The sequence below is a fragment of the Macaca mulatta genome, chromosome 10 (assembly GCF_049350105.2).
Source record: "Macaca mulatta isolate MMU2019108-1 chromosome 10, T2T-MMU8v2.0, whole genome shotgun sequence".
In the NCBI taxonomy this organism is placed as follows: domain Eukaryota; kingdom Metazoa; phylum Chordata; class Mammalia; order Primates; family Cercopithecidae; genus Macaca; species Macaca mulatta.
Window position 1 is genome coordinate 84,472,221 of NC_133415.1, and position 21,718 is coordinate 84,493,938.

General features: G+C 49.2%; 1 protein-coding gene across 13 annotated transcripts in view; it reads right to left on the bottom strand.

The window, feature by feature from the left end:
• Positions 1-15,431: 15,431 nt before the first annotated feature.
• BCL2L1 (BCL2 like 1) overlaps positions 15,432-21,718 on the bottom strand; it is a 61,559-nt gene continuing 55,272 nt past the window's right edge. For 12 of the 13 annotated variants that reach the window (XM_028827354.2, XM_015149236.3, XM_015149232.3 and 9 more), the window contains exon 3: positions 15,432-17,052. In XM_028827354.2, coding sequence (XP_028683187.1) covers positions 16,915-17,052 — 138 coding nt within the window. In that variant the 3' untranslated portion in view covers positions 15,432-16,914. 13 annotated transcript variants of the gene reach the window in all.

Here is a 21,718-nt window from a genome sequence, read left to right on the forward strand (position 1 = left end):
TTTTTCGAAAATACAGTCTACCACCCAAGGTCAAGCCCAATGTTGATGGAGAGAGAAATATCCTACAGCCAGGGTGTGCATGGAGGCATGAGGAGAGAAGGCAGAATTGTGAGCAGATAATAAAATATTCTACGGATGTGGAGAAACGACCAACACAAAATCAAGTTGAAGGCCAGGTATGGTGGCTCACACCTGAAGTCCCAACACTTTTGGAGGTTGAGGCAGGAGGATAGCTTGAGGCCAGGAGTTTGAGATTAGCCTGGGCAACATAATGAGACCTGTCTCATTATGGTTTTTTTGTTTTGTTTTGTTTTGTTTGAGACGGAGTCTTGCTCTGTAGCCCAGGCTGGAATTCAGTGGCGCAATCAGCTCACTGACGCTTCTGCCTCCTGGGTTGAAGCGATTCTCCTGCCTCAGCCTCCTGAGTAGCTGGGATTACAGGTGTGTGCCACCACACCAGGGTAATTTTTGTATTTATAGTAGAGACAGGGTTTCACCATGTTGGCCAGGATGGTCTCCATCTCTTGACCTTATAATCCCCCCTCCTTGTTCTCCCAAAGTGCTGGGATTACAGGCATGAGCCGCTACGCCTGGCCATGTCTCAGGTCTTAAGATCCCTAGCTGGTCAGCCATCCTTCCACTTCTCAGAGTTTTCTTTTCTTTTTTCTTTCTTTCTTTTTTTTTTTTTTTTTGAGATGGAGTCTCACTCTGTCGCCCAGACTGGAGTGCAATGGCATGATCTCGGCTCCCTGCAACCTCTACCTCCTGGGTTCAAGCAATTCTCGTGCCTCAGCCTCCTGAGCAGCTGGGATCACAGGCATGAGCCACCATGCCTGGGTAATTTTTGTATTTTTGGTAGATACAGTTTTTGTCATGTTGGGCAGGGTGGTCTCAAACTCCTGGCCTCAAGTGATCCATCTGCTTCAGCCTCCCAAAGTGCTGGGATTACAGGCATGAGCCACGGCGCCCAGCCTGAGTTTTCTTATTCTTATTTTATATACAGTGTCAAAGGTTCTTAGTTTTACTTAGCAGGAGAAATAGGGAAAAGTACATCTGCTCCATCTTCCTAGATGTGGAAGTCCTGTGGTTCATCCTACTATATATTACAGTCTCTTTTAATATATAATCTCTCTGTTTCTCCCTACCCCTCCTTCCCCTTCTGTTTCATTTGTTGAAAAAAATGGAGTCATTTGTCCCGAGGATTTCCCACAGTCTGTATTTTGGTAATTGCAATCCCGTGTGTCACTTATTATGCCCCTCTGTCCCCTGTGTTTTCTATAAACGGTGATTACATTTAGAAGCTTGGTCAGACTCGCACTTGATGTTTTTGGCAAGAATATTTGATGGGTGTGCTGTGTTCTCTTGGCAGGCAGCACGTGACGCCTGGTTGTCTCTGTGTACCATTAGCAGCTTTCATTGGTCATTGTGTAGATTCATTAATGTATTAGGAGTACAGATGGCTTTCAAATACATGAAAAGATGCCGACCTCAATTAGATTTTTAAAAATGAAATTTTAAAGGATGAGTACTATTTTTTCATCTACCAGATTGACAAGGATCAGAGTGTTAACATGAATGTTGGCAAGAGTGCAGAGGACAGGCGACTTCACAGGCTGCCTGATTTGACTGTATCCATCAAAATGACAAATGTATACACCCTTTGGCCCAGCAGTTCTACTTTTAGGAATGTACCCTGTGGATACACGGGCACATATGCAAAATGATGGATTGCAGTATTGTTTGGATTAGCAGGAGTTGAAGCCTGGGCAACATAGTGAGATCTTCTATTAAAAATAAAAAATAAAAAGTAGCCAGGCATGGTGGTGCATGCCTGTGGTCCCAGCTACTTGGGAGGCTGAGGTGGGAGGATCCTCAAATTTGGGAGGTCAAGGCTTCAATGAGTCGTGATCACGCCACTGCGCTCCAGCCTGGGCAATAGAACAGACCCCATCTCCAAAAACAAAAACAAAAACAGTAACAACAAAAGTTGAGAACTACCAAATTGTTCCACCTGGAGTGCTACAAAGTTATCACAACTTGTGGCAGACCCTGTGGGCAATGTGCCTGCAGGATGCTCTCCGAAGCTTTGGTGGACAGTTCTCATTAAAGGGAACAGCCACCTGTGTGTTTTTGACCAAGCATGGGGCAGGCAGGAAATGCCAAATGTCAAGGAGAAAATCTTGAAGCAGCCCTCAGCCAATGAGGGATGAGTTGGTAGATAAACACCTTGGTGCTCTTGTCTCTAAGTGACAGGAAGTTTTTTTTTTTTTTTTTTTTTTGAGACAGAGTCTCGCTCTGTCGCCCAGGCTGGAGTGCTGTGGCCGGATCTCAGCTCACTGCAAGCTCCGCCTCCCGGGTTCCCGCCATTCTCCTGCCTCAGCCTCCCGAGTAGCTGGGACTACAGGCACCCGCCACCTTGCCCGGCTAGTTTTTTTTTTTGTATTTTTTTTTTTTTTAGTAGAGACGGGGTTTCACCGTGTTAGCCAGGATGGTCTCGATCTCCTGACCTTGTGATCCGCCCGTCTCGGCCTCCCAAAGGGCTGGGATTACAGGCTTGAGCCACCGCGCCCGGCCAGTGACAGAATTTTGAGCAGTGTTCCACGGGTTTTTCAAAGAATGCCCTGTGGAGGAGCCCCATTGCCTGGAGCGGCAGCTTACTCAGCATCACACCCTATATTAGCTCCCTGTCCTTCCTTGTGTCACTTCCCCACTTAAACCATTTGCCCCTGAATCTTTATTCTAGGCTTTGCTTTTGGGGGAAATCTACACTAAGGCAGAGCTTGGTGGTGGTATGGCAGCACAGTCTGATACAATTGATAGTAGTTACTATAAAAAATAGTACTTACAGTGCCAGACACCATCCTTAAGCACTTTACAAGCATTAAATCTGTGTAACTACCCCATGAAGTAGGCATGATTAACACCGCTATTTTTCAGGCAAAGAAACTCGGGCACAGAGAGGTTAAGTCACTTGTCCAAGGGCACCTACCTCCCCTGGGCAGTCTTGTTTCACTGTCCTGCTCCAAACCACCACACTATCCTTTCTCTGGTCCCCTGCTGCTTCACCAGCGTGAGCTGAGCTTGGCCAAGGTTGGCCTCTTCCTTTCTGGACATCGACTGTAGTGGTCAGCTGTGGAGAGTGGCCATCCACGTACACACTACAGTTGGTTTTCCAGGTGCCCAGAGAGTTTGGCACAAAGTCCAGGTAAGATTGATATACCCGGCCGGGCGCGGTGGCTCAAGTCTGTAATCCCAGCACTTTCGGAGGCCGAGAGGGGTGGATCATGAGGTCAGGAGATCCAGACCACCCTGGCTAACACGGTGAAACCCCGTCTCTATTAAAAAAATACAAAAAAACTAGCCGGGCGTGGTGGCGGGCGCCTGTAGTCCCAGCTACATGGGAGGCTGAGGCAGGAGAATGGCGGGAACCCGGGAGGCGGAGCTTGCAGTGAGCCGAGATCGCACCACTGCACTCCAGCCTGGGCGACAGAGCGAGACTCTGTCTCAAAAAAAAAAAAAAAAGATTGATATACCCTTTTAGGGACAGCCAACCAGCTGCAGAGGGATGTTGCACTTCACAAATGGTTTGTAACCTACAGCCCTATCATTTTATTATTATTTTTATAATGCAATCATAACAGTTATTTCTGGGGGAGGTTTGTTTGTTTTTTAAGTTTTTTGTTTTGTTTTGTTTTGTTTTGTTTTGTTTTGTTTTTTGTAGAGATGGAGTCTTGCTGTGTTGCCCAGGCTGGTCTCAAACTCCCGGGCTGAAGCAATCCTCCTGTGTCACTCTCCCAAAGTGGGATTACAGGCGTGAGCCACCACGTCCAGCTTTTTGTTTGTTTGTTTGTTTGTTTGTTTTGAGACGGAGTTTCGCTCTTGTTGCCTAGGCTGGAGTACAGTGGTGTGATCTTGGCTCACGGCAACCTCCACCTCCTGGGTTCAAGTGATTCTTGTGCCTCAGCCTCCTGAGTAGCTGGGACTACAGGCACCCGCCACCACGGCCGACTAATTTTTGTATTTTTAGTAGAGACGGGGTTTCACCATGTTGGCCAGGCTGGTCTGAAACTCCTCACCTCAGGTGATCCGCCCACCTTGGCCTCCAAAAGTGCTGGGATTACAGGCATGAGCCTCCATGCCTGGCTTGTTTTTTACATCAGTGCAATTAGAGCCTGATGTGGGTACTTGCTGACATGGGTACAGGTCATTTCCTATTCAGCAACAAGTTTACAAACCATCTCATTGGCCAGGCCACTATGTTATATTTATATTATTTTCTATTTTATATTCAGAAAAACTTTTTCTTGTTTTATATCCACATTCTTGGTATCTTAGTGTTGTATTATTATTTTTATTTATTTATTTATTTATTTATTTATTTATTGAGACGGAGTCTCACTCTGTCGCCCAGGCTGGAGTGCAATGACGCGATCTCGGCTCACTGCAAGCTCCGCCTCCCGGGTTCACGCCATTCTCCTGCCTCAGCCTCCTGAGTAGCTGGGACTACAGGCACCCACCACTGCACCTGGCTAATTTTTTGTATTTTTAGTAGAGACAGGGTTTCACCGTGGTCTCAATCTCCTGACCTCGTGATCCGCCCGCCTAGGCCTCCCAAAGTGCTGGGATTACAGGCATGAGCCACTGCACCTGGCAATATCTTAGTGTTTTTTTGTTTTTTGTTTTTTGTTTTTTTTGAGACAGAGTCTTCCTCTGTCACCCAGGCTGGAGTACAGTGGCATAATCTTGGCTCACTACAACCTCTGCCTCCTAGGTTCAAGCCATTCTCTTGTCTCAGCTTCCCCAGTAGCTGGGATTACAGGCACGCACCACCATGCCCAACTAATTTTTGTATTTTCTTTTTTTTTTTTTTTTTTTTGAGACGGAGTCTCGCTGTGTCACCCAGGCTGGAGTGCAGTGGCGCGATCTCGGCTCACTGCAAGCTCCGCCTCCCGGGTTCACGCCATTCTCCTGCCTCAGCCTCCGAGTAGCTGGGACTACAGGCGCCCGCCACCACGCCCGGCTAGTTTTTTGTATATATATATATATTTTTTAGTAGAGACGGGGTTTCACTGTGTTAGCCAGGATGGTCTCGATCTCCTGACCTCGTGATCCACCCGCCTCGGCCTCCCAAAGTGCTGGGATTACAGGCTTGAGCCACCGCGCCCGGCCAATTTTTGTATTTTCAGTAGAGACAGGGTTTCACCATTTTGACCAGGCTGGTCTCGAACTCCTGACCTCGTGATCTGCCCGCCTCGGCCTCCCAAAGTGCTGGGATTACAGGCGTGAGTCATCGTGCCTGGCCTATCTTGGTGTTTTAAAAATGACTTCCTCAAGTTTTAACATTGACGTGTTAACAGTTCATAATATGGCCATTTAAATTTCATTTAAGAACTTCAAGAATTCACAAGACTCCCTATAATGAAATTATTAAAATCAATTATTTATATGTGAATTTATTGAAATAAGATGGCTTAAATAATTTAGGAGAGAATACTCAACATGGTCAGAATTCTTACATGAGTGTATGCATATTAATTAAAAATCAGGCTGGGGCTGGGTGTGGTGGCTCACGCCTGTAATCCCAGCACTTTGGTAGGCTGAGGCGGGTGGATCATGAGGTCAGGAGATTGAGACCATCCTGGCTAACACGGTGAAACCCCGTCTCTACTAAAAATACAAAAAATTAGCTGGGCGAGGTGGCGGACGCCTGTAGTTCCAGCTACTCGGAAGGCTGAGGCAGGAGAATGGCGTGAACCCGGGAGGCGGAGCTTGCAGTGAACCGAGATCATGCCACTGCACTCCAGCCTGGGCGACAGAGCGAGACTCTGTCTCAAAAAAAAAAAAAAAAAAAAAAAAAAAATCAGGCTGGGTGCAGTGGCTCACGCTTGTAATACCAGCACTTTGGTAGGCCAAGGCTGGCAGATTGCCTGAGGTCAGGAGTTTGAGACCAGCCTGGCCAACATGGTGAAACCCTGTCTCTAATAAAAATACAAATGTAGCTGGGCATGGTGGTGGGCACCTATAGTCCCAGCTACTTGGGAGGCTGAGGAAGGAGAATCACTTGAATCCAGGGGACAGAGGTTGCAGTGAGCCAAGATGGCACCACTGCACTCCAGCCTGGGTGACAGAGTGAGACTTAAAAAAAGAAAGAAAGAAATGAACATATATGATCTATATAAATGTATGTCTTCTTTGATTTTTATTTATTTATTATTACTATTTTTTTCGAGATGGAGTTTCGCTCTTGTTGCCCAGGCTGGAGTGCAATGGCATGATCTCTGCTCACTGCAACCTCCACCTCCCGGGTTCAAGCGATTCTCCTGCCTCAGCCTCCCGAGTAGCTGGAATTACAGGCATGAGCCACCACACCTGGCTAATTTTGTATTTTTAGTAGAGACGAGGTTTCTCCATGTTGGTTAGGCTGGTCTCGAACTCCTGACCTCAGGTGATCCGCCCGCCTCAGCCTCCCAAAGTGCTGGGATCACAGGTGTGAGCCACCGCACTTGGCTGTGCCCAGTCATTTCTATTATTTTCTTTTTCTTTTTTTGAGATGGAGTTTTGCTATTGTTGCCCAGGCTAGAGGGCAATGGCACCATCTCAGCTTACTGCAACCTCTGCCTCCCAGGTTCAAGTGATTCTCCTGCCTCAGCCTCCTGAGTAGCTGTGATTACAGATGCCCGCCACCATGCCCAGCTAATTTTTTTGTATTTTTAGTAGAGATGGGGTTTTACCATGTTGCCATGTTGGCCAGGCTGGTCTTGAACTCTTGACCTCAGGTGATCTGCGCGCCTCGGCCTTCCAAAGTGCTGAGATTACAGGCGCGAGCCAGCATGCATGGCCCATTTCTATTATTTTCTTTTCTTTTTTTTTTTTTTTTTTGAGACGGAGTCTCGCTCTGTCACCCGGGCTGGAGTGCAGTGGCCGGATCTCAGCTCACTGCGAGTTCCGCCTCCCGGGTTTACGCCATTCTCCTGCCTCAGCCTCCCGAGTAGCTGGGACTACAGGCGCCTGCCACCTCGCCCGGCTAGTTTTTTTTTTGTATTTTTTAGTAGAGATGGGGTTTCACCGTGTTAGCCAGGATGGTCTTGATCTCCTGACCTCGTGATCCGCCCTTCTCGGCCTGCCAAAGTGCTGGGATTACAGGCTTGAGCCACTGCGCCCGGACTATTATTTTCAATATAGTAAGAAATAGTTCTTGTTATTTTTGCCTCATGACCAAGACTATGATGGTAGAGATAGAAAAATAGAAAGCTGGGCATTATGTAATAAATTATTTTATTTTATTGTTCTTATCTTTTTTTTTTTTTTTTTTTTTTTGAGACAGCCTCTCACTGCGTCACCCAGGCTGGAATACAATGGTGTGATCTCAGCTCACTGCAACCTCCACCTCCTGGGTTCAAGCGATTCTCCTGCCTCAGCCTCCAGAGCAGCTGGGATTATAGGTGCGCACCACCACATCTAGCTAAAATTTTTTTTGTATTTTTAGTAGAAATGAGGTTTCACCATGTTGGCCAGGCTGGTCTCAAACTCCTGACCTCAAGTGATCTGCCTGCCTCAGCCTCTCGAAGTGCTGGAATTACAGGTGAGAGCCACCGCGGTCAGTCCATTTTATTTTATTTTCTGAGTCAGGGTCTTACTCTGTTGTCCAGGCTGGAGTTCGGTGGTGTGATCACAGCTCACTGCAGCCTCAACCTTCTGGGCTTAAGTGACTATCCCACCTCAGACTCCTTATTAGTGGGGAATACAGGCATGTGCCACCCAGCCCAGCTAATTTTTGTATTTTTTTTGTAAAGATGGGGTTTTGCCATGTTGCCTAGGCTGGTCTGGAACTCCTGGGTTCAAGCAATCCGCCCACCTCAGCCTCCCAAACTGCTGGAATTACAGGTGTGAGCCACCACACCTGGCCTATGTAATAAATTTGATCATGACATAAGTTGCCGGGTTTTCTGCATGATTTGTTGATTTTTTTTTTTTTTTTTTTTTTTTTTTGAGACGGAGTCTCTCTCTGTCGCTCAGGCTGGAGTGCAGTGGCCGGATCTCAGCTCACTGCAAGCTCCGCCTCCCGGGTTTACGCCATTCTCCTGCCTCAGCCTCCTGAGTAGCTGGGACTACAAGCGCCCACCACCTCACCCGGCTAGTTTTTTGTATTTTTAGTAGAGACGGGGTTTCACCGTGTTAGCCAGGATGGTCTAGATCTCCTGACCTCGTGATCCGCCCGTCTCAGCCTCCCAAAGTGCTGGGATTACAGGCTTGAGCCACCGGGCCCGGCCGATTTGTTAATTTTTAAAAATTGCACAAGTGAGCCAGGCATGGTAGTTCACATCTGTAATCCCTGCACTTTGTAGGGGTCGAGGCAGGGGGATCACTTGAGCCCAGGAGTTCCAGACCAGCCTAGGCAACATAAGGAAACTATGTCTTCATTAAAAAAAAAACATTGCACAAGCAATATACAAAATTATTATCTTAAACTTCTACAGACCCAGAAGACAAGAAGTGAAAGCTGGCTAAAAAGCTTTTTTTTTTTTTTTTTTTTAATTTAATAAATCACGAACAGGTGTTGGCTGGGCACTGTGGCTCATGCCTGTAACCCCAGCACTTTGGGAGGCTGAGGCGGGCAGATCACCTGAGGTCAGGAGTTTAAGACCAGCCTCGCCAACATAGCAAAACCCCGTTGCTACTAAAAATACAAAAATTAGCTGGATGTGGTGGCAAGCACCTGTAATCCCAGCTACTCAGGAGGCTGAGGCAGGAGAATTGCTTGAACCCGGGAGGCTGAGGCAGGAGAATTGCTTGAACCCGGGAGGCAGAGGCTGTGGCAAGCAATTCAGATGGCACCACTGCACTCCAGCCTGGGCAACAGAGTGAGACTCCATCTCAAACAAAACAAAACAAAACAAAACAAAACCATGAACAGGTGTTGAATTTTAGAAAATACTATTTTGATATCTCCTGAAATAATCATAAGCATTTTCTTTGTTAATTTTTCAACACAATAAATTACATAGATAAATTTCTTGGCTGGGTGCGGTGGCTCATGTCTGTAATTCCAGCACTTTGGGAGGCCAAGGCAGACAGATCACTTGAGGTCAAGAGTCCAAGACCAGCCTGGCCAACATGGTGAAACTCTGTCTCTATTAAAAATACAAAAATTAGCCTGGCATGGTGGTGCATGCTTGTAATTCCAGCTACTTGGGAGGGTGAGGCAGGAGAATCACTTGAACTTTGGAGGTGGAGGGTTGCAGTGAGCTGAGATGGCGCCACTGCACTCCGTCTCAAAAAAAAAAAAAAAAAAGAAAAAAGAAAAAATTCCTGTGGCCGGGCGCGGTGGCTCAAGCCTGTAATCCCAGCACTTTGGGAGGCCGAGACGGGCGGATCACGAGGTCAGGAGATCGAGACCATCCTGGGTAACACAGTGAAACCCCGTCTCTACTAAAAATACAAAAACTTAGCCGGGCGAGGTGGCGGGCGCCTGTAGTCCCAGCTACTCGGGAGGCTGAGGCAGGAGAATGGCGTGAACCCGGGAGGCGGAGCTTGCAGTGAGCTGAGATCCGGCCACTGCACTCCAGCCTGGGTGACAGAGCGAGACTCCGTCTCAAAAAAAAAAAAAAAAAAAAAAAAATTCCTATATGTAGTCAATCTTGTTTACCTGGAATAAATCCTACTAGGTTGTGATATATTATTCTTTTAATATGTTGTTAGGTTTGATTTGTTAATATTATAACTTTGGCACACATGTTCATAAGTAATAGGGACCTATAATTCCCTTTCTTTTCCTTCCTTTCTTCCTTCTTTCCTTCTGTGTTTCCCTCCCTCCCTCTCTCCCTTCTTTTCTTCCTTCCTCTCTCTTTCTTGGTGTTGTACAGCCTTGCCCAGTTTTTTCTTTCTTTCTTTTTTTTTTTTTTTTTTGAGACGGAGTCTGGCTCTGTCACCCAGGCTGGAGTGCAGTGGCACGATCTCAGCTCACTGCAAGCTCCATCTCCTGGGTTCACGCCATTCTTCTGCCTCAGTCTCCTGAGTAGCTGGGACTACAGGCACCTGCCACCAGGCCCGGCTAATTTTTTTCGTATTTTTAGTAGAGATGGGGTTTCACCGTGTTAGCCAGGATGGTCTCGATCTCCTGACCTTGTGATCTGCCCATCTCAGCTTCCCAAAGTGCTGGGATTACAGGCGTGAGCCACCTCGCCTGGCAGCCTTGCTCAGTTTTAATAACAGTTATAATGGTAAAGAAAGAAAGAAGAGTTTGAAAGATTTGTATCTTTTCCTGTGTTCTGAAGTCATTATTTTAAAATATTCAAAACGAAAACGTACATTTGGATTGATTTCAAATCCAACTGAATACAAGAAATATTAACATTAATTTGTCAATTAAAGAAAGGAAGAGCTATTAGAATGTTTAAATATAATTTCAATAGTAAGCTTTGGAATGGTTTACATTTTTCTTTTATTTCCTACTTGAGATTACGAAGTCTCTTTTTTTTTTTTTGAGACAGAGTCTTGCTCTGTGACCTAGGCTGGAGTGCAGTGGTACAATCTCAGCTCACTGCAACCTCTGCTTCCCCGTTTCAAGCATTTCTCCTGTCTCAGCCTCTCGAGTAGCTGGGACTATAGATGTGGGCCACCACGCACAGCTAATTTTTGTATTTTTAGTAGAGACAGGGTTTCACCCAGGTTCAAGTGATCTCACCATGTTGCCCAGGTTGGTCTCCAACTCCTGGGCTAAAGCGATCCTCCCACCTCGGCATCTCAAAGTGCTGGGATTACAGGCATGAGCCACCATGCTGAGCCCTGTGTGAGCCCTTCCTTCCTTCCTTATGAGCCACCATACTGAGCCCTGTGTGAGTCTTTCCTTTCCTTTTCTTTTCCTCTCCTCCCCTCCCCTCCCCTCCCCTCCCCTCCCCTCCCCTCCCCTCCCCTTTCCTTTCCTTTCCTTTCCTCCCTCCCTTTTTTTGACGGAGTTGTGCTCTGTCACCCAGGCTGGAGTGCAGTGGTGCAATCTCCGCTCACTGCAACCTCCGCCTCCTGGGTTCAAGCTATTGTCCTGCCTCAGCCTTCAGAGTAGCTGGGATTACAGGCACATGCCACTATTCCCGGCTAATTTTTTGTATTTTTTTTTTTTTTTTTTTTTTTTTTGAGACGGAGTCTTGCTCTGTGCCCCAGGCTGGAGTGCAGTGGCGCGATCTCGGCTCACTGCAAGCTCCGCCTCCCGGGTTCACGCCATTCTCCTGCCTCAGCCTCCCGAGTAGCTGGGACTACAGGCGCCCGCCACCTCGCCCGGCTAATTTTCTTGTATTTTTAGTAGAGACGGGGTTTCACCGTGTTAGCCAGGATGGTCTCGATCTCCTGACCTCGTGATCCGCCCGTCTCGGCCTCCCAAAGTGCTGGGATTACAGGCTTGAGCCACCGCGCCCGGCCTGTATTTTTTTTTTAGTAGAGACGGGGTTTCACCATGCTGGCCAGGCTGGTCTCAAACTCCTGATCTCCTGATCCGCCCACCTCAGCCTCCCAAAGTGCTGGGATTATAGGCGTGAGCCGCTGTTCCCGGCCGAGCCATTTCAATAATAAAACCTCATATAAAAAGTTGCATTTACAGGACCAAAGTCAAGTTTTTAAAGAAAAAATTTAAAAATATCTCATGTATTTAGATGTTTTAATTAAAGTTAATACTTCATATTTTCTCTATGAAATATATTGTATTTCATTTCTTTCATCATAAATATGTAATATATGGAAATTGAATGAGTTTTTCCCCAGGAACCACATAGAGAGTCCCAAATCCCCTCCAGCTTTCCGTCTGTGCAATTCCAAGCATGTTCCATGGCAATATATAAAGTTGGGAATCAGGGAGAGGTCTGGTTTAAAACTTGTGGAATACCACACAGCTAGAAAAAAAGAATAAAGGTGACATCAGTTGGTAATTGTTGAAACTGCCTGGTGAGTACATGGGGATTCATGTCTGAATATGGAAACGTCTACAGGGCTGAGCTAGGTGGCTCAAGCCTGTAATCCCAGCACTTTGGGAGGCCGAGGTGGGCGGATCACCTGAGGTCAGGAGTTCAAGACTAGCCTGACCAATATGGTGAAACCCCCGTCTCTATTACAATCACAAAAATTAGCTGGGCGTGGTGGTGTGCGCCTGTATTCCCAGTTACTTGGGAGGCTGAGACAGGAGAATTGCTTGTACCCGGATGGCGGAGATTGCAATTCTCGAACCTGGAAGGTGGAGGTTGTAGTGAGCCGAGATCATGCCACTGCACTTTCTGCTTGGGAGACAGAACGAGACTCCGTCTCAAAGGAAAAAAAAGAAAAAGAAAAGAAAAAAAAAAAAGAAACCTCTACAAGATACAGTATGCAGATGGAAAAAGCAAGGGAAAGTGTGTTTAGTATGTTACCATTTGTGTAAAAAATTAGTGGAGGATCAAAATATATTTATATCTGTGCCAATATGTGAAAAGATGTTTCTGGGCTGGGCGCAGAGGCTCACGCCTGTAATGCCAACACTTTGGGAGGCTGGGGCCAAGTGATGGCTTGAGAACAGGAGTTCGAGACCAGCCTGGGCAACATGGCAAAACCCTGCCTCTACAGAAAATCCAAAAAAATTAGCCCGGTGTGGTGGCGTGCTCCTGTAGTCGTGGCTACCTGGGAGGCTGAGGTGGGAGGATCACCTGAGCCCAGGAAGTCGAGGCTGCAGTGAGTTATGATCACACTACTGCACTCCAGCCTGGGCAACAGAGTGGGGAGCCACTCTCAAAAAAAAAAAAAAAAAAAAAAAAAAAAAAAAAAAGCAAGCTAGTGAAGACATTTCTGGAAGCACATGGAGAATCTGAAGAAGGGACTTCAAAGGCTATGGCTAGGGGCAGGAGCTAGGGACACATCGTGGGGGAGGGGCGAGTGGGAGCTGGAGGCTTTGGTCTTGAACCAAACAAGATGGCGATTCTGAGCCCCAGAGAGCCCATACAAGCTCTGAATCCAGTACCTAAGGGTTGGAAGTGTAGCTGTCTTTCTGGTGAGTAGGGTAGAGGGTGGAAGGCACTGGGGAAATGTGGCCCAGCCACAGAGGTCGTGCACACTGAGCCGGAGCAGTTTGGGCTGGGGCTGGCTCTCAGGTCGCATCCTGTGGCCACCAGGGGGCAGTCAAGCCCATTCCGAAAAGCGGGCGGGGCGGGGCGCGGTGGGGCGGGGCGCCCAGGGCAGGTCCCACCTCCAGGGCCGCCCTCCGGCTGGAGCTCTTGACAGCTTTTCCCAGATCCCTCCTGGACCGCCGGCCGCGGTCACGCGGGACTCCGAGAGTGCGGCGCCTCCTCTCTTCTCCTGGAGAGCCCGGGGGGATGCCGAGTCCATCCCTGCGGTCACCCTCAACATCCAGTCCTCCTCCACCGCTTCTGGGTTATTGCATTCAATTGCCCATCACACCCATTTTGTAGAGGGGAAAGCTGGGTCACAGAGAGAGTACGTAACTCGCTGGAAGCCACGGCTCAAGGAATGATGACCTGGGACACAAATCTGGCTGTCCATCCTCAAAACCGGAGCATTCATGAAACCATGGCTTCCTCACTGATCTCCGTGTTTCCACTCTGCTCCTCGCTCCGGAACCTTCTCCATCCATCAGCCAGCGTTTTGGGGGCTCTCGGGCTGTATCACTCCCCAACTTACCACCTTTCTCTGGCTCTCACTGCCATTAGGATCAAGTTCAGTCCCCTCACTCCACCCTCTGTCATCATCTTAAACCCAGGAGCGCCCTCTCTCTTAGCTCTGGACACACCAACTTTTCTTCAGCCTGAAGACAATGCCTGCTCATCTGGTGCATTTACTGCTTCTTCCCTGGGCCCACTCTCCTGCCTCCCCACTTAATTGTAAGTTAACCGTGATGCACTCTTCAGGCCCTGGCTCTTATGTTACTTCCTCCAGGGAGCCCTCCCTGACTCCTGACTCCCAGACAAGCTCAGATCAAACTTACTATGAGTCTCTAGGGTTGCACTGGCTTCAGACGTGCACTTCATTTTTGTATCTATAATGGCACCGCTATTCTAAAAATCTGTCATCCTTGAGTCTCTCTGAAACTCTCTCTACTCCACCTGAAATCCTGTGGGATCTACCTTAAAAATCTCAAGTCTGATCCCTTCTTACCTCCTTCCCTACTAAGTCCTTCATGTCTTAGTAGAAGACCAAACGGCTTCCTCATGGTTGTTGCTTTTCCTCCTTTGCCCTTATTGGGGCTTAGAAAACAATACCCCCAAGTATGGCACTTTGGCATGCTGAATACTTTGAACTAAAGGAGGCTGGAAGGCCTCAGAAACAAGATCTCTCTTCTCCTGGTTTGCTGTCTCCCATTTCTCTTTCTCCCCTGAAGCAAGTAACAGAAACTAGCATTCATTCCTCTTCCCCAAGGTGGGTTATAGAAACTAGAACTCCTCTCCCCAAAGCAACTCACAAAACACAGAAATACTACTGTAACCTTCCTCTGCTCTACTATGTATAAGCTGGCCACAAATTATTGGCTGGGCGTGGGGATCACTGGAGGCCAGGTGTTTGAGACCAGCCTGGGCAACATAACAAGATCCCCATCTCAACAACAAAAAAAATTTGAACATTAGCCAGGCTTGGTGGCACCCACATGTAATTTCAGCTGCTCAGGAGACTGAGGCAGGAGGATCGCTTGAGCCCAGAATTTGAAGCTGCAGTGATCTATCACACCACTGCATTCCAGCCTGGGTGACAGGATGAGACCCTCTTAAAAAATAAATACTCTGACCTATGTCTTGTCTCCTGTACCGGGGAGGAAGGAATGCTACACAGAGGCCAAGAAGAATCTGGACTGGCCTTGCTGGGTTGGCTAATTTAAAATTTTTTTTGTAGAGACAGGGTCTCACTTTGTTGCCCAGGCTGATCTTGAACTCCTGACCTTAAGCAACCCATCCTCCACCTGCAAAGTATTGAGATTACAGGGTGTGAACTGCCACTTTGTTTTTCTTTTGTTATAGGAATGTCAGTCATAGAATCTTCTGCTGGGTGAGGAAAGGCATCACACCTTTCCCCGACACCCTACAGCAGCCAGAGCCGTGCTTGTGTCTGTCTCCTCCACTAGAATGAATGCTACGTAAAGGCAAAGATTTTGTTTGAAGAAGTCCCCAGTGCCCAGGACTATGTCTGTGTAGAGCAGAGCTCAGTAAACACTTGCCAAGTGGCTGTCTCTCCCACTAGAATGTCAGCTCCTGAGGGCAGAGACTCTCTGTCCCATCACATGCAGCCCCAGTGCCCAGCACACAGCATGTGCTCAATAAAACCCTGTCCTGGTACAGGTGGATACATTCAGGCCCAGAAGGAAGGAAGGACTTGTTCAGGGCCCTCCCCTGCGGTGGCAGAGCCAGGACCAGTACCCAGCTCTCCAGTGGCCCCTCCTTTCCCCATCCCAGAGCACACAAGAGCCCAGGCTCTTTGTTCACTGAGTAAACACAGTTTATTACTGAACTGCACTTTCACCTTCACACAGACTATTTCAAAGAGCTGGAACAAGTGTGGGGTGGGGGTTGGGGGAGGGGCAGGTGCCCCTCAGGAGCCAGGACCCTCGGCCAGCTTCCCTGGACCAGGGCAGGGGAGGGAGCATCAGGCCGTCCAATCTCCGGGCACCAGCTCTCCACGTGCACGCGCACTGCAAGCCAGCAGCTCCTCACACATAAATACAGACACGCTTAACAAAAATAGTATATCATCTTCACAAGGAATAAAAACTAGTCTCGAATATGTACAGCAGAGCGCCCGGGGTGGCTGGGACCCCTGGGGATGAGACAGGCCAAGGGTGGAGAAGAGAGAGGGAGGCCTGAAGAGCTCCTGGCCAGGCCACTCTGACCTTGGTAGCCTGGCTCCCCAGGCTGGACAGGCGTGGGGCACAGATGTGCCTGGCCAGGCAGGACTGGCCCTTCTAGTCAGCCCTACCCCACCCCATGCAGCAGGCTCTCCTTCCTGCCCTTCCTGCCTGAGGTAGGGAAGAGCCTGGGGCTCATAGCTGTTCCTGATAGCTTCCTTTCACCTTAGGACTGAGTCCCCTGAACCCGCCATGAGGAGCAGCCCAAGCCTGTGGTGCCACAGGCTGCTCTTGTAGGAAGTGAGGCAGCTGAGGCCATAAACAGCTCTGGGGCACCTGTCTTGGGCCCAGTTGGTCCCTCAGTCATGGTCATGGGAGCCAGGGAGGGGAAGGGACTAGGGTGGTGCTGAACTGCAAGGGCCACCCTAGCATTGGCATGGGGTGCTTCCTGCAGCTATAGCCCCCTCCCTCCTGGGTGGGGCTGGCCTCTAGCCAGAGGCTTCTGGAGGACATGTGGACTGGGAGTGAGGACTCTAGCCAGTCCAGAGGTGAGGAGGGAGTCCTGGTCCTTGCATCTTTATCCCAAGCAGCCTGAATCCCTAGTCAAAAGTGGCCCCTAAATGGCTCTTAGGGGGTAGGGATGGAAGGAACGGGAACCCAGGTTAGTGTGGGGGGGGCGGGGGAATGATCAATTCTGAGGCCACAAACATCAAAACAAAGGCAATCTAGTCTCCTTTCTGGGGAAGAGGTTCTGAAAACTTTCAAGCTCCCTGGCAGAAAAACATTTTCAGGGAGGCTAAAGGGTAAGGGTTGCACCAATCAGGTAGGGCCCTCCTGCCCCCAGCCACAAACCCTTCCATACCTGCCAGCCTCCTTGGGATAGATTTTGTGGAAATTTTATGAATTCTGAGGCCAAGGGAACTGAGGTGTGGGGGTCTCACAGAAGTGTGATAAATTCTAGAAAACTAACTGCAGGGGACCAGATCTGGGCCCAACCCTGTGGTGGGTAGGTGGGCATGGCCTGCATATAGTGGTTCTCCTGGTGGCAATGGCGGCTGGACGGAGGATGTGGTGGGGCAGAGGGTGGGAGGGTAGAGTGGATAGTCAGTGTCTGGTCATTTCCGACTGAAGAGTGAGCCCAGCAGAACCACGCCGGCCACAGTCATGCCCGTCAGGAACCAGCGGTTGAAGCGCTCCTGGCCCTTTCGGCTCTCGGCTGCTGCATTGTTCCCATAGAGTTCCACAAAAGTGTCCTGCAGGGAGAGAGAAGGAAGGCGCAGTTTGAATTCTCAGAGTAATGTAGGTGGGTGGGGAAAGGGGCCATGTGCATGCTATGGCCTTGGTGACATGAAAAACTGTAGCCATCCGTGCCCACTCTGGGCCAGGTAAAGGGCTAAGGGTGGTCCTCTTTCTTGACCCTCAGTTGGTGATAACCAAACCATGTTACTGCTCAGAAAACAGGTAGAGAGGAGGAAAGTGCCCTGAGGTCAGCAAGTAGCACTTTCTCCAGAATCCAAGGTGGGAACGAGATGGGCAGGGTCAGGGAACTGATGGAAGCCAGGTGACTGGAGCAGAGTGCAGGAGAAGAGGGCATGGGGGAGATGATGGTGCAGGGGTGAGCAGGAGCCAGACCATGTGTGGCCTGGAAGCCGCGAGGAGCCTGGAGTTGAGTCTGAGGGTAGTGTGGAGTGTGGAGACACTAGGCCTCAGACTTTCTACTGCTGCACCAGAGGGAGGGACAAGGAAGCCCAGGGCTAAATCCCCAGGGTGATTTGGGGCCAATTCAGGGGTAGACTGGGTCCTGGGACTTCAGCCAGAGGCTCCTCCCTCTGGAGGGAGTCTCTGGTGGGCAGGTTGGTGATGAGAAGAGCACGGCAGAGAAGAGAGGGTAACAATGACGCAGGACTGAGAGGCCTCCATGATGGGGTCTGTGAGGCCTTGTCCCTGTCCTCCACTGCAGGGAGTGTGACTCTGCGCCCAGGAGGTTGTGATCAACAGCCCTCTGCTCCGAATCTAAGTCAGAAGGGAAGCACATGATAGGGGGAAGGAGGAGCTGTGGGCTAAACTACCCAGCCCAGGGTGCAGCAGCCTGTGGGGCAGGGAGAGGGACACTTAGAACATACTTTTTTATGAGTAAGCATTGTACCCAATTTGTCCTTTAATCCTCCCAACAATTCTGCAATGCAGGCTGTCTCTCCCCATTTACAGGCCAAGAAGCTGTGCCCAAGGGCCAAGGACCCAAGGACTAGATCAAGGTCACCCATCTGTGTCAGTGGTGGAGCCAGAATCCAAAACTGGTGTCTGGCACCTAGAAATATGTAAGAAAGAAGTTCCAGGCTGGGTGTGGTGGCTCATGCCTATAATCCCAGCACTTTGGGAGGCTGAGGCGGGTGGATCGCCTGAGGTCAGGAGTTAAGACAAGTCTGGCCAACATGGTGAAACCCCGTCTCTACTAAAAATACAAAAATTAGCCAGGTGTGGTAGCACGCACCTGTAATCCCAGTTACTCAGGAGGCTAAGGCACGAGAATTGTTTGAACCTGGGAGGTGGAGGTTGCAGGGAGCAGAAATCATACCACTGCACTCCAGCCTGGGTGACAGAGACTCCGTCTCAACAATAACAACAACAAAAAAGTAAGTTCCGTGTGTGTGTGTGTGTGTGTGTGTGTGTAAAATGAATGAGTTACTGGCTGATTCTTGCCTCTCTACCAAGACCTCTGCCACACTGGGCCTACATTTCCAACCGGTCCCAAACAGGCGAGTGGCTGCTCCGTCAGGGCATGCCATCTCCAGTTGGCCTCAGGTCTCACCTACCAATTTGCTCACTTGTGACCCCTGCCTGGGCCCACTTCCAGTCTTGACAACCCCCTCAGTCTATGCTCCACACAGAGATTTCTAAAAACACAGGTCAGATCATAGCACACCTATGCTTGAAGCCCTCCAGCAGCTTTCTCCTGCACTTAGAAGGCCAGCATCATTATTTTTGTATACCTGGTACCTAGCAAAATGCCATATGCACTGAGGTGCTAACTTGACTGAAGGAATCCTCAACATTAAGCCAGTAGAGAGCAGTGACCCATGAATCTCAGCCCTCGCACAAGCACACTCCATTCAGTCACTCCAAGTTCTCAACCTTCCCAGGGCTTCCATCACACCTGAAACAAAGTCCCCACTCCTTACCCTGGTCAGCAAGGTCTAGTGGGATCTGGCTCTAACACTTTCTGGCCTCCTCCCCACCCCTGTCCCCGCACACTTCACTCCAGTCTCACTGGCCTCCTTGCTGTTCCTCCAATGTCTCCTGCCACAGGAGTCTGCTGTTCCCACTTGCCTGGAGCACCTGACCCCAGGTCAGCGCCTGCCTCACTCCATCATTTCACAACCATGACTCCCCTCAAATGTCACCTCCTAGGTGAGACCTTCCCTGACTGCCTTGTCTAAAACAGTATACCACCCCCATCTCTCTCTGCCTGTCCTCCCCTTACCTTCCTTGATTTTTCTTCTTAGTTGTTTCTTTTTTTCTTTTTTTAGACACAGTTTTTCTCTGTCCCCCAGGTTGGAGTGCAATGGCACAATCTGGGCTCATAGCAACCTCCGCTTCCCGGGTACAAGCGATTCTCCTGAGTAGCTGGGATTACAGGCATGTGCCACCATGCCCAGCTAATTTTTGTATTTTTAGTAGAGACAGGGTTTTGCCATATTGGCCAGGCTGGTCTTGAACTCCTGACCTCAAGCGATCCGCCCGCCTCGGCCTCCCAAAGCGCTAGGATTACAGGCGTGAGCCACCAAACATATCTGGCCTTTTTTTTTTTTTTTTTTTTTTTTTTGAGACGGAGTTTCGCTCTTGTTGCCCAGGCTGGAGTACAATGGTGCAGTCTCGGCTCACCACGACCTCCGCCTCCCAGGTTCAAGCAATTCTCCTGCCTCAGCTTCCAGAGTAGCTGGGATTACAGGCGCGCGCCACCACGCCCGGCTGATTTTGTATTTTTAGTAGAGACGGGGTTTCTCCACATTGGTCAGGCTGGTTTCAAACTCCCAACCTCAGGTGATCCGCTTGCCTCAGCCTCCCAAAGTGCTGGGATTACAGGCATAAGCCACCACGCATGGCTACCATTTTTTTTTCTTGTTTTTAAAAGATGTATCCAGATTGACTTTGAACTCCTGGACTCAAGCAATCTTCCTGCCTCAGCCTCCTGATTACAGGAACTACACTACACAGAATGACCACCGTGCCAGCTTTTCTTCTCGGCGCTTCATTTTCTTATTTTTAAATTTTTGTGACACGGTCTCGCTCTGTTACCCAGACTATAGCGGCACAATCATGGCTCACTGCAGTCTTGACCTCCTGGGCTCAAGCGATCCTCCTGCCTCAGCCTCCTGAATAGCTGCCACTATAGGCACACACCACCATGCCTGGCTAAATTTCTAAATTTTTTGTAGAGACAGGGTCTCACTTTGTTGCCTAGGCTGGTCTCAAACTCCTGGGCTCAAGGGATCCTTCTGCCTCAGCCTCCCAAGTGCTGGGATTACAGGTGTGAGCCACCATGCCTGGCCTCACCACCTCACCACTTTTTTACCCCCTTAAGCTGCACCCACTCCCAGCACTTTTCATGACTAGATTCTGTACTTTGTTTTTGTTGTGATGTGTCTTCCATACTAGATGTGTCTTTTTTTTTTAAGACAAAGTCTTGCTCTGTCGCCCAGGATGGAGTGCAGTGGTGCAATCTTGGCTCACTGCAACCTAGACCTCCAGGGTTGAAGCCATTCTCCCGCCTCAGCCTCCTGAGTAGCGCCCACCACCACGCCTAGCTAATTTTTGTATTTTTAGTAGAGACGGGGTTTTACCATGTTAACCAGGCTGGTCTCAAACTCCTGACCTCAAGTGATCTGCCCGCCTCAGCCCCAAACTGCTGGGATTATAGGCGTGAGCCACTACCCTCAGCCTATACTAGATATATCTTGATAAGGGCAGAGGTCCTGTCTTGTTCCTATACACCCAGTGCTCAGAACAGTGTCTTGCACATAACTGGTGCTCAGTAAATACATGAGTTAACAAATGTATTGCACGTCTACTACATGTCAGGCATTGGTATCCCACTTCACCTTTATCAGAATCCTGAGATGTAGATTTGAGCCACATTTCACAAATAAGATGCCTGAGGTTTAAAGCAGGGAACACTCAGCAGACAGCAGAGTCAGGATCGAACTGCAAGACTAGCTTCAAAGGGAGTGCTGCTATGGCAGGACACTTCCCTGAAGTCTGAGGCTGGAGGGACGTGTCCTGTCAGTAGTGCTGAAAGGATTTCCAGGAGAAGGAATGTGGGAGCAGGGTTGAGGTGGAGGATCTGGGGAGAGGAGGGCAGTAGGGCCGTGGCTATGCTTCCCTGTCTCCCACTCCATCCTAGCCAGTCTCTGTGGGTCTTGGCAGAGAAAAATATTCTTACAGGAGGTTTGATTTTGTTGCTCCCACGTATGCCCAGGTGGAGTCAAAACAGGATTATCTGTGATGAGGGAGAGTTCCAGACTATGAAGAGCATGGGAGAAGGCCCTGGTTATCCCAAAAGGCCAAATGTCTCTCAAGAAACCAGGGACACTGGGGTTGCAGCCAAAATGGGAGAGGCCTGGCTCCCTTGATGGGAACTTTCCTGAAGTAGAGGGCTGGCAGCCACAGGAAATTTTCAGCTCTGGGGCTGGGTTGGAGTAAACAGGCGCTGTCCCCACAAGCGCACAAAGCATTCACTGTCCAGGAACAGTCATTCCTGGGTGGAGGGAACATTCTCATTTCAGTGCCACACAAACATTCTCATTTCACCTGCCCCAGCTTCCACTCATGTGTTCCTGGTCATGACAACCTTCATCTCCACTTCAGTTTCTTTTCCTGGGGAAAGGGAGTAGGATTTCCAAGGGGTGTGGATTCTAAGGA